The following is a 13,188-nucleotide window of genomic DNA, read 5'->3' as shown; positions in this document are numbered from 1 at the left end:
ATATTTTTTCCACTGATTTCATCAGCAATCTTAAGGATTTAAAATGGAACATTCCGTGTCTATGTTAATCGATCATTTTTTCAAGTCGATATGGAACATATCCGATCGTCATTTTTTTCCGGTCCGCATCCACCGATACCCGTCCGAATGGGAAAACAACATCACCCTCAGGGGGTGATTTCCCACATTCCCGCCCCACTTTGTCCCAGTGGTGCGCAACCACGGGGTGGGGGCGAGGCGACCCGCTCTTGTGGCGCAACCCTTCCTCACTACTTCCGCCTGAACCTCTCGCAACCAATGTTTTGACTGTCCATCCCGCGCGGCGGCGGTGGAGGAGGGGGGGACAGCCCCGCCCCCCTTTCCCCCTCCGGCGCCCCGCGCTTCTATAAGGGGGCCCCCGGATGGCGTCCTCACCACATTCTCCCGTCCGACGGCCGAGGGATCACATCACGAGGCAGCGCTGGAGCAAACCCCACCATGAAGTCGACCACGGTGAGTGTGACATCGTCGGTGACTGTGCTCGGGATAGTGTGATCAGTGTGCCCCTTCCTTTTGACGGAATACACGAGTGTCTTCGCCGAGTTACGAGACCTACGAAGGCGTCCATACCGCTTTTTCTTGTGTCCAGCGAAGACCTCGCTCGTTTGCGCAGAATGTGAAATATTTAGGGAAGCGTGGGGGGTATCGAAAAAAAATCGTGTTAATTCTCCAGACCATGTGATTTAAATCGCGCGTTAATCGGACCGCACTCGTTGGAACAGTTCGTTTTGCGGTTAATTGTTCACGCTTGTTGGTTTTTACCAAGGACATGAAGATGAGAGCAATTATATATGGTTTTAATTCGCAGGAATTAAATTGGGATTCGTTAAAATTAATTCGGATTTGCCCTAGTAAGTGACTGATTCCATGGCCGGTTTCAGTTATAAGTCTATGTGATGAAGATAGCAATTCTACTGAGTGATACATTAACGAAAAAACTGCGTATCATCATCTTATAATTCTACAAACCTCGGTGTGGAACCGGTTAAGGAGTATTGCTAATTCAGTATTGAGATACGTATACCAATATCCCTTGTTAACGGGGAAATGGAGCTTAGATTAGGTTTGTCGTCGGCGAATGTCCCAAGGGAATACTTGCGGTTTGTTAGCTTTTTTGATACTTGTTAGTCACAAAAATTTCGTTCAGTTTATTTTTGTGTGAAGCCATCTAATTTTTATCTATTTTATTGACAAGTAACTTCAAATGTGACACGATTCTTTTACTCGCTTCAAACTCCGAGCGTTTAAGTCTCCGGAAGTTATTTGAGCCAAAATTTTCCTAATAGAAGTATGAAAATTTGATGATTTATTTAGTGAATTTTGTTTGATCCGATAAACATTTAACGCTGAAATATCTGTGAAATGTTTCATAAAATCATATCATGCTGACTTTAGGACCGAAAAATAGATTACCACAGAGTAGCTCCTACGCTGAAATTAAATCGTTGATTTTCTCGTGTTAGATTTTTTTAAATCGCTTTCAAGCTATTATTTATTTTTCCTTGTTTTCATATCATTCAAATTTGGAGAAGTGGAATTTGGCCTTGAGATTTGCATAAATGAATACCCGAAAAGCAAAGTTATATTGAAAGTCATATGTATGTATGATTAATTCGGCATAAGTTATTACCTTGGTCGCGCTAGAATCAGACCTCATAGTCAGCTTTGATTCATCGAGGAGTACCGTAAATTAGCTAATATAAATTAATAGCTATCAGGAAGTAATATTGGTTGGACAAATAGGATTTTTTGTTGTAAATCTCCCAATCATTGTGAATATTTCTTTGAGTAATTTGGCATGAAGGACCACTAATTCATATCGAATAACTCTCAATTGGTTCGATAATGGTTTTTGTGGTCATTCTTACAGAGTTTATTGAATCAGTGAAGTCTAAGGCTGCATGATTTCTCTAATTATCTCCCTGTTTAGGTTACACGAACGAACAAATTATTCATTTAGGGCGTAAGGACCTATTTTAAAAACTCATTTTTCAATCGTTATGAGTCAGTGGCTTATTCATTCGAAAATATTTCACTTTACGTGAATTTATATTTAATCTTTGCAGGTTTTTTTTTGCTTTACCAAACGTTTTTCAATCTATGAAAGGTATTTTTGTTGATTTCCCGCTCAAGGGATATATAATATTGGTGGAATGATATTTAAATGCATGTAGGGATAAAAAATGTTCTTGTTTAAATGAAAAATGGTCATATTCATTGGCATACCCCAACAATTATCAGGCATTCTTTTTTATATATCTTACGCAATGCATTTTTCCTGCATTCTGTCGCGGAATAATATTTTATAAATCATCTTCCACTCATAACAATCGACTTCTTCATTTAAACAGGAGCATTTTTTACTTTGGCCGGCTTCAAAGGTATTTCCTATTCTCTTATGAAATATATTTCATATACATCAGTTAGAAATAATTAGAGGGTGTAATGGTAAGGGCGTTTTCGGGCAAATTGACAAGAGAGTGATCTCTCTGGCCGAAGTTACCAGCCTCGCCTGGAGAAGGGTTATATAGGGATCGGACAGACTTGATAGGTGAAAATTCGAACCGGGTTACTTTCCGTGATTCATTTGTTTGCGGACTTCGCAACACTTCGTGACTCAAAGCAGATGGCTGGCGTGATTTACGGTTTTTTGGCCCGTGGCGTGCATCGCGGCGTCGCCCACTTAATGGCAGCGTGGTCCAGAGGTTGCACAGCAAAAGAAGGGACCTTCGGCCGCGCCTTCCACGCCCAGGGAGCCGCCGCCGCTCACCCGGCGTGGATGCTCTGAGGCGATCGTCTCAGGGGTCGAGGCTATCGAGTCAGAGATTCCTATCGGAGCGGCCTCATTTGATGGATGAATAGGTAGAATTATCTATAGAATCCGAGTGCAACTCCTTTTCAGAAAGAGTTCACGGTGCATTTTTAGGCTGTTTTCGTAATATACTTAATCAAAATTCGTATTATTTGCACAAAGCCGTGCTTAACTAGGTTAAATTTTTATCACTCTTTCGTTATTTGCAAAGATGCCAGTCAAAATTACCTGAAATACGGAACACGCGAAATTATTTCTCGATATGGAGTGTAGATTTTCTTAAAAGCAGTGCAATGTGTAGAATCCAGTTTCAACGATAAATCGCCATTTTATATTGATAAGTTGATAAAAAATAATTTGATAAAAAGTAATACGATATATTTGCTCATTACTAAGCTTCATTCCGTTTGTTTTTCAATGTCGTTTTTTGTTAGCAAAAAGTCTTACTATTTTATTAGCATGGCATGCATTGGATTTGGTTCGTAAGGCTACCACCGAAGATATTAAAATTAGGCTTTCCACAAGAATATTTTGGTAGGTTGGGAAAATTTTAATATACTAGTAACTTGTGGAGTAGAGTGGAACTAATTGCATAATTATCATTGATAGATGACGAACGTAAATTCGATGTATGGCCACTTTGTTTCCGGTCTGATGCATCCCCAATGTTACCATAGCAATCAGAACCTGTAGGTTTGCCTCCTTTTCGATATTTTACATAGATTGATCCATGTAAGGTCTGACTGGCTTAAACTCATCATAGAGGATTCTGCCAGAAAAATTCATTCCCAGTGAAATCTATGAGTTGAATGGATTTTATAGTTAACAATATTAATCCATGATAAGGATCGTATCCAAACCTCTCCCATTAAAACTGGTGCATCCAATAGTTTTGATAGACATTCTACTGCCGTCAGCAGGTGAGGTAGCAGTCACATTTTCGTCTGACCAAGAGTGTAGAATCAAAGCACTTGAGAAGCAAATAAAATAATCTAGTTGAACAACCTCACCCAAGGCCCTTTCTTTCCGTATTTCTCTGATAAGTTACTGGAATTGCAATTGTTTTTAAGCCCGCCTGAAACTGAAGTTTCATTTGTATGGTGATGAACTCCTCTCTGTTTTTATTTCCTATAGAGATAATGGATACTTACTCGTTCTTCTCATAGCCTTCCGTAGAATCTTTGTTCGTTCTTCCAATGTATTATGAAGAATTATTACGAAATTTATCCAGAAAACCATTCATTGAGATGTTTAATAGAAGGAGACTATAATGAGGAGATTGCGATACATATTTTCTGGTAAACATCTCAAGAACACGTAAGATTGACGATTTAATCTATTCAAGGGTTTATTTATCTTGAGGATTTCGAATTTGCCTCCAGTCAGTCCAGTAAAATAATCAATTTTCAATGCAAATAGTTTCAAAATTACATTTTCGACAATCAAACAAATTATATTGAAAATATAAATAACATATCCTTTTAATTACAATAAAAAGTGTTTATTGGTGGGGTAGGTACTTTTTAAAATCGATGCTGAGTTTTCCGTTTGAACTAATGCGCTTTAACTGTAAGGATTGGATTTTGATACTAAAAACAATGCACATTTCGAGTTACTTTCTCACATGGGGTGTTAGAGCGTTTGTATGAATATTTCAACTGAATCTTATCCTGCATAATCTTTCATGTTCCGTTAATCGAGTCGTGAGGCAGAAGCTTCCAATTTCGGTGAATGAGTGCTTGCTTCACGTTTTTCCCAATAGTAATCAGTCATTGCATGTAATAAAAATGCCTCAAGAAAGCTGAGGAGTAGACATAATCTTCTAATTCACGCCCCAACGAGAATGTAAACTGAAGCTTAGTTAACGTCCTGTACTCGATGCTGGAGCTGTGACGTTACGTTAATGTTCGGAGAAAAGCATTTTGTTTACGCGTAATCCAATTCTCCTAGCTTTATGTTGACTATTCCCATATAAAAATAATGGCTTATACCCATCACACGTCATGCATTGGGACATCATCCGAAGTTGCAAGTCTATGATAAATAATGCAAATGGTAATTTTCATACTTTTATTCAAAACTCAACCACCGACCATGTTTTCAATATCTTATGTCATTTTTTCACCTCAAAAATGACATGATTCATTGAAATCATGGTTGGCAGTTGAGTTTTGATTTTAAATGTGGTAATTACTATTTGCAGTTTTTATTATTGATGTATCAAACTTCCACAAGTCAAGCCTGAAACGATTTTATACGTTCGAAGCTGTAATCTTCTTTAATTAATCGGCTCGCTTCGTTGGAATCGAGCGTGATTGTTTATTTCCCGCGACACAGTTCCCTTCGCATGCCGATCATTCCATTGCCTCCGTTTCACTCCCACCGAAGGACAAAGAAAGGGTCGACTCTTTTTTTCCCTTTCAGAGTGAAAGTAACAGGGTCAGCTGTTGACTCGACCGCCTCTCAGAGTCTTTAAGTGAATCACACGACCTCACCCGAGTCCCTTTCTCTCTGTGTTTCCCTGAGGAAGTTTCTGGAATTAGTCCTCTTGTTAGGCCCGCCTCGACTGAAGTTTCATGAGAATGGAGCTCGTTTCCTTTCTGTTTTTATTACGTACAGAAACATAAGGTACTTACTCGTTCTTCTCACGGCCTTCTGTTGAATCTTTATTCGTGCTGCCTGTGTATAATGAGGAATTATGACTGAAGTTGACTGGAAAACTGAGGGCAATGGAAAATTTTAAGTTTTTTTTTAAGTTTCTACCACTGGGTTAAGAACATCATTGATACCAACCGTCTTTGAGATTGTTTTTAAGACGTTAGACCCTCATAAGATAAACTACAGCCATTTTCCGGTGGAGCGTTGCATCAGACTTCTTTACTAATTGTAAGTCATTTTCCGGGCTTATTCCTAATACTGGTGTTGGAGAACAGCTGTAATCGTATTAGGTATTAAAAATAACGCTGTAGAAAGTACAGCAAGATAAATTGAAAGTTTTTCCGATTGTTATGGACATATATAGGGCCATTATTTTGGTATGGGAATAGTCTGCATAAATCCAGGAGAATTGGATTACGCGCGGCATCAACGTTTTTCTCCAAACATTAGCGGATTCTTTCGTCACATTTCGAGATAAGAGCATAGGACGTTAAATAAGCTTCAATTTACTTCTGCAGGTGAGACTGGGCCGCACCCAGGCTTCGTTGAGTGTTTTGCTACCCAAAGGAGAGCGTGGCCTTGGACGCATTTTTTCGAGAGTCAATTGAACGACGCAGATTGAAGCAGCATCAGTTCGTGGAGCCAAGGTTAAAAATGTCATGGTATTGCGTGAGCGAGAATAATCGACTGTGATCATTTCTTGAGGGCATGTACATTTTCGGAGCTTCTTTCCGGCTAAATAGCTAGCAGTATCCGCAGCAAGATGCAAGTCATAAGCTTTAACAGATCTATTGGCATAGAATGTTGTTTACCTTGTGAAGATAGACGATTCTATTTCATGACTTGGATATGCTTAGACAGATAGTGAGTGCGACTATTGCCTTAGAGTTATTGGTGAAAATTAAACTCATTGTTGAAACGAGTAAGACGATAATGATTTTTAAGTACATATAGTTCAAACAATAATTCAGGGAATTTGTTTCACTGGGTACTATTATCTCTGTATTCAGTATGAAGTTCGTGCTACGATCCAAGAAGTAATACATTGGTACGATCAAAATTTGATTACCTTATCTGAAGAAAGTAAATCTTTATTTTTCAACCTCCGCAATTACTCACACTCTTTAATTTACCTTATAATGGTGAATAATCCCTTTAGTTTTAGAGCAAAGACTTTTCTTTTCGGCGCTTTCTGCTAAGGTTATCATCAACATTAAAAGTAAATTCAGTGCAATAAACAAGCTTTTCTATATTTTTGCGTAGAAAGCTTGATAAATAGCTGCTGATATATCCTGGGATGAACTAAACTACTGTGTACAAGTCCGATGTTTAGCCACGACATGAGTTTGCTGCGCCGATAAAGAATGAGAAGAGAGAGGTAGCTTCTAAATTCGGTCACGGAATTAGTGTCGCGCTTGAAATTCAGGGGGATGATTTTCCACTCGGCCATCCATCAGAACACATCTGGAATAGAGAAACCTTTTTTATTTCCTTTAGTAGAGCACGGGCGGCAGTTTTCCTTTCCAAAACTCTAGCTTTTCACTTCAACACAATCAAACTCGAAAGTAAATTTTCAAGTATTTTCAATTTATCGGAGGCTTCTGAAACTAGTAAAATGGGCTACCAACATATTAAACCGATCTTGCGGAATGAATATCTTATAATTTTTATATTACTTATTTTATTTAAGAGCCTTTTTCACGGACACCTGAAGGACCTAATAAATCCTTTTTCATTGTTTCAAAACTCCAAATAGCCGAGCGACTTGAGCGACAGTTGCCTAGCTTAAGCGAGTAATTTTTGTCAAAAGGGTTTTGAATTCCTTTCTAGTGGGCTAAGATGTTATCCTTTCTCGTAACTACAGAGAGTGTGAGCAGTGAAACATGTTAACATCGATGCAAGGGGATGGGGAAGAGCATAAACGAGCCCAGGTTTCCTTTCGGTCTCCCTAAGGCGGTGAGGAATGCCAGATTGCTTCGTCCAAAGCGTTCGCTCTCGTTTGCCCTCCTTCCGACTCGCGACGTAACGGGCCAGCCAGCGCCCTGCTACTCCCATGGCGCATTTGGCGCGCTGCCCGCAGGGTGGCGTGCCGACGCCCTCGCGTCCGCCAATCAGGCCAGCCGTTTACGGCGGGAAAGCGGTTTGGAGCGGGCGAGCGCGCGCCCTGGCCCGTCCGTGGCGTCCTCTTCGCCGAGGGTCTACTGAGGCCCGGAGATGTTTTTTTTTAGTTCTTTCCCTCTTGAGAGCATGTCCAGAAAAAAATTCGGGTTCATTCCTTGGGAGGAGGGTTACATTTTAAGGTGTTCATTCGGAGGGGTCGCATAAATGGGCATGGACATAAAATTAATTGTAGGGGAGATTTATAGGAAAGGGAAATGATTTTTGGGGGTTTTTATTTGGATGACGTACACTTAAGACTATCTAGAATATTTTCGGTGGTATAACTCTTTGACCCCACCCCCTCTCGCTACTGCCTTGTGTACCCTTCATCATTGGCATCATTCCCGCTGATCAGTCGTATTTCGTCTTTTTTCCTGGAGTATTACTCGAGTAAAACTTACGTTATCATCTTGAGTGTTTTAGGTCACAAATTATGTTTCAGCCATGTCAACATTCCCCTTTTTCCCAACCTAAAAAAATATCTATTAATAAATGCTGAGGTGAACTTTTCATATTTGTTTTACCGCTGCAAACTTTAAGATGATTTCAGAAGTTTTAAACGAGTAAGACGTCAAGGAAAAAGGCTGGTCAAGCAGGAGTGATGCCACCTCCAAAATATTTCAGGGGGCGTTTGAAACCCTGGTACCCCTCATCCTTGCACTTGCTCTCTCCGAGTGTCTGTTGTACAACGGGCGTTGTCCATTCTATCGGTATAAAAGGATGTGTGTGGTAACTCTGCGAAAATGACTAATATTGTCGGCGCGAATAAGATCACCTCGCTAAATTTCGCACTGTTTGGTTACCTTTAGTGCATTGCCGCAATAGTGAGCAACATGGTAGGCGTTGAAAAAGTAGTGCGATGTTGTGAGATGTAGTTTTGATGGAGATCCCATGTTCCATGGAGTTGAGTAATCACATGTTGAAATTTTCAACTTAAACTACGGTAAAGCCATGGAAGGAGAACGCCTTAAAAATCTCCACTTCGTAAAACATCGATGATTCAAATGAGAGGAGAGAAATTTATAACTCATCCTAATAGTAGAATGTAGAATAGAATATGTATTAATTGTCCTTTGATATCTTTATCCACTGAGAGCATCCCAAAAAGTACATATATGTTGAGCTCGATAACATTGATTCTGAGAGCAGTTACAATATTGTGAACAATAATAACAATCCTTCAATGAGGTTTTGCTTACATATTTCAAAAAACCCTTCTTGGTCGAATAGATTCATATATAAACACCTACTATGACATTATGTTAGAAAAATATCCTCTTTTTGAGACCTTCGAAGACATGAAAACACAGCAATTTCTGTCTTCGAATCAAAAGTTGTGCTAATTGAAAAATCATTGGGTAAATTTTCGGAGCGCTGGAAATCGATGTTAGGTGTAACTGAACAATTTTTAAAGACGTACGGTACTTTTTGTTTCATTAGACAGTAATTTATTCTGAAATCTACGCCGAAGTAATCCATTGTTTTAAATCACCAATTAGATATAAATGAAAGAAACCTCAATCAAAAAGGACCACCTATAATGCCAGAAGCTAATGTTAACCGCCTGAAAAAAATCCGTGGATCCGATCACATTCCGAAATCACGTCCTGGATGATGGTCCCATGCGATTTGATGTCACGAGACAGGTGGTAGGTGAATGTTGGAGAAAACATCCTGGCTTGTATGGCGGGAACTAGACGTCCCGCTACTTGATCCGATTCTCAAGAGATCTAAGGGACCCGGTGAGAAAAAACACTACTCGTCCCGTGGACTTTGAAGATGCTTTGAAAGTGGCACGAGACGGTTGATATTTGACGATCGCTTTCTGTTGACGATTGATGATGAAGAGAACTTACAGCCTCAGCCCGTGAGAAAGTAACATGGGATAAAAAGACTGATAGTATTCATTCGTTCTAAACCGCTTAGACCGTCTCACTCTGCGTATTGTGAAAGTATGGCCTCTCCATCTGACGCACTTTCGACTCATGCAATCCCAGATCGGGTTGACTGGTCTCAAAAACCTTGAAGAATTCTCAAGAGCAGGTTATAAAAGAAGCTGAGAATAGTTTCCTATTTCGGCGAGGATAGGGCATTAGGTTGTGGACTTCTGCGATTGGCAGTCCAAGCACGAGGCAGTGATCAGAGTTTGGTTTCCATGTCTGCTTGAGAGAACGCTCCCGCAATGAATCTTGGGTAATTCACCTTCCCCCTGATTACGCTTTTTGCTCTCTTAGATTACGCAATAGATCGAGGCTCATCTTCTTGCTTTCGTCAATCATGAGAAGCGTATTTCCAGTAATCAAAATGCTAGTCTCATCATTGTAAACATCCAGCTGCATAGCCGGTGTGTGTACAAATGATACCGGTCACATGGAGCACAGTAAAAGCTCATCTTACAAAGAGAATGACCTCTTGTTATCATTGGTTTAACTACTTCGCGGAGACTATTTTCGCTTCCATTCAACAGCGGCCAAACATTTTTAGACGCAGCTATTCGCAATAAGCGTGCTTATTTCCATCAAAATAGGAAATAACATTAAATGGATTTTAACCATGAAACTAGTTGGTTCCTTTTCCTTTAATTATTTACCCTACAATACACTTCTTCAATTTGGCATTTAAGATTACAGAGAAAAAGTTTTAATACCAAATTTTGGAAAGTCAAGATGAGAAAATTGTTTAGCTTGTGTCAGTGAGCGATTTTTATACCCTTAATGCGAGAATGGGATAACATCCAAATAAATTCTTCTGATTAAAATCAGCCCTTGCTGTATTTCTATTTCATATCAAATTCCTTGAAATATTATTTTCTCTGCTTACCGAAGTGCCAAATATGATTACAATTTGAAAAAAGTTTTTTAGTGTTTTCAAAATCTTCGTATAATTTCTTTTACTTTAGCATATTTATCATGGATATTATTCCTTGTTAGGTTGCAATAATGCATCTTAATAAAATCCAAAGATTCAAGCGTAATGGTGAGGAATTTTTCCATATTGAAATAAATGCTTGCAATTTTCCTTAAAAATATTATGTTGCAACATTTGAAACCTAGGTCGTAATCAATTTTATAGTCGTGGAGAGTTGCAAGTCATTCAAATACAATAACATTCAAACAATTAATGCTTGCAATGGTATTTTTACGTATTGAAACGAAAAATAGTTGCATTTTTCCACAATAATTTAATTCGTACGACGCGTTTCGGCTCGCAGAGCCATCATCTAGTACAAGACGGCAAGATGATGGCTCAATTATTGCGGCAAAGTGTAACTGCCTTTCATTTCAATATGTCAAACTTCCACCACATAACATCTGAAGTATTTTTTCGAGATACTCCCTTAGCTCAAGGGTCTTCAACCCGTGGCCCGCCGGCTAATTTCTTGCGGCCCCTAGAAGCTAAAAAAATATCGTATCCCGCCACACAACATTAAATATGTGTCGACACAATCGTCAAAAATAAACGATGTCAAAAATCGCATTGATTGATTGAAATCTTTAACCAATTAGATTATTGCACTTAGAAATTATATGTTTTCAAAAATTTTATTGATGTGGTGGTGATGTGATGTGATATGAAGCATTGTGGCTATCCGGACGATGAGAAATCGATTTTTGGCCCTTGCATTAAAAAAGTTTGATGACACCTTGCCTTTTCAATCACTGATCTCTGCCAAAAAAGGAGAAAAACAGATTTAAAACTTATTTACAATATTCTAAATTCACACATTGATTGTCCTGATTTGCTTTCATCCATTAATTTCATAGTGCCTTGCCGATCCACTCGTACACATTCCTTACTCCATACGCCTATCCCTAGACTATCCCTCGTTAAGCGGTCACTCCAACACTGCCTTTGCTCCTTGCTCAATTAATTACCAGACAATATTGACCCGTTTTTTCTGCCCTTAAACTCATCTATCAAACTTGCCATGTCCCATTCCTCGGCTAATAAATAAACCTCTCTCTCCACCTCTCTTTCCTCGTGCCTTCTATTTTGTTCTTTACTGTCTTATGCCTGTACTCTTTGTTCAGATTTTTTATGCCAAAATTTCATGTTTGTTACTGCGTTACTATAAATTGCCAGAAAGGCTGTGTGTGAGCAACTCCTCAAATAAATAAATACATAGTATTTTTTTTTCTTCTTATCTTGACCTCGTTTAATTCATGGTAAAATAATTCTCGGAGTATATGTCAATGTATGTGATGCAAAAAAGTTGCAGCCAGCGTTCCTGTTTATTTTAAACAATCATCAGGGCTTAGCTTTGTACATATTTATTGATAAATCATAATTGATTGAATAATAATATTTGAATAATGATTGATTTTGATATTTATTTTTATCAATAAATATGTACAAAGCTAAGCCCTGATGATAGTTTTAAATAAACAGAACCGTTGGCTGAAACTTTTTTGCATCACATACATTGACCTATACTCCAAGAACTATTCTACCATAAATAAAAAATAAAATGAGCTCGTAGATGGTAAAAATTTCGTGGAGAATTTGAGGGCGCAATGTGCGTGACAGTTGTCCTTGTCTCTCTCTCTCTCTTGCAGCCTTCACCTTCCCCCCTTCCCCTTTCTCTCCCCCACCCACACCTCCCCCGTTCATCGCACTCGTGACTTTCCATTCTGACACTTTCTCTATCCAAGCTCTTTTGTTTCGCCTCGGTCCCAAGACGTGAATTAGCCTCAACGATCACTCTCGGGGGCATTCTCCCAGTATTATACGTACTAATGAACTCCACACCAGTATCCAAAGCGGTGATGCGAAGACACTACTTGAGCCAACTTTGACCTTAGCCTGAGGAATTTTCACATGGTTGGTATTAATTTTCCCACATCTTTTATATGTCTCCAAAACATTTCCCCAGATTCATGAATTTTTTTACGGGGCCAACCTATGAGCTGGTACCAGCATGAATAGATTAATATAGAAACAAGAGAGCGACCTTGAAAGCTGAAATGAAGCTTTAACTGGTAGGGATTTGAGAAAAGTCATTGTGACATATGTGGATGAAATTATTTCTAGCTGTGAAAAGCCACATGATACATGTGTGTGATTAGATATGCTATTTCTATGGAAAAACAGTATACTGCACTTTGTACACTTTAATAGGTATGATTAGTTTTAATGTCAACGAATTTTACGCGGGGATGACTAGTTTTCGGCTCTAAACATTAGTTTTTAGAACAAAAACACCGCTGCATTGAAATTCCACTATCGCAGTTTTGAAGTTTCATTGCCATAATAAATCAGCCAGCAACTTAAATTTCACTTTATATTCAATGCGGATCGATCCTCTTAACCCTTGGCGTTGCTGAAATCAATAAATTTTTATTTAAAAAACTCTTGTAGGCGCATATTATTGATTTTTTGGACCATCATTTACAAAAATTCTTGTATGGATGTACGTGATCCTTTAAAGAACGTTATTTTTAATGTTACACCAGGCGATGTAATCTCACTCATTTAAGAATATCTAAAACCTACCATTCCGATTATTTTATTCTTATTTT

General features: G+C 38.8%; 1 protein-coding gene across 1 annotated transcript in view; it reads left to right on the top strand.

Annotated features, from left to right (window-relative positions):
* The first annotated feature begins 428 nt into the window (after window positions 1-428).
* The window catches only part of LOC124170900, a 34,439-nt gene continuing 21,679 nt past the window's right edge, over window positions 429-13,188 (top strand). The window contains exon 1 of the mRNA XM_046549947.1: window positions 429-492. Coding sequence (XP_046405903.1) covers window positions 478-492 — 15 coding nt within the window. The 5' untranslated portion in view covers window positions 429-477. The remainder of the gene's footprint in view (window positions 493-13,188) is intronic.

The sequence above is a fragment of the Ischnura elegans genome, chromosome X (genome assembly GCF_921293095.1).
Source record: "Ischnura elegans chromosome X, ioIscEleg1.1, whole genome shotgun sequence".
Taxonomy (NCBI): Eukaryota; Metazoa; Arthropoda; class Insecta; order Odonata; family Coenagrionidae; genus Ischnura; species Ischnura elegans.
Note: the sequence above shows the minus strand (reverse complement) of the source record. Positions and strands in the feature narration are given on the sequence as shown.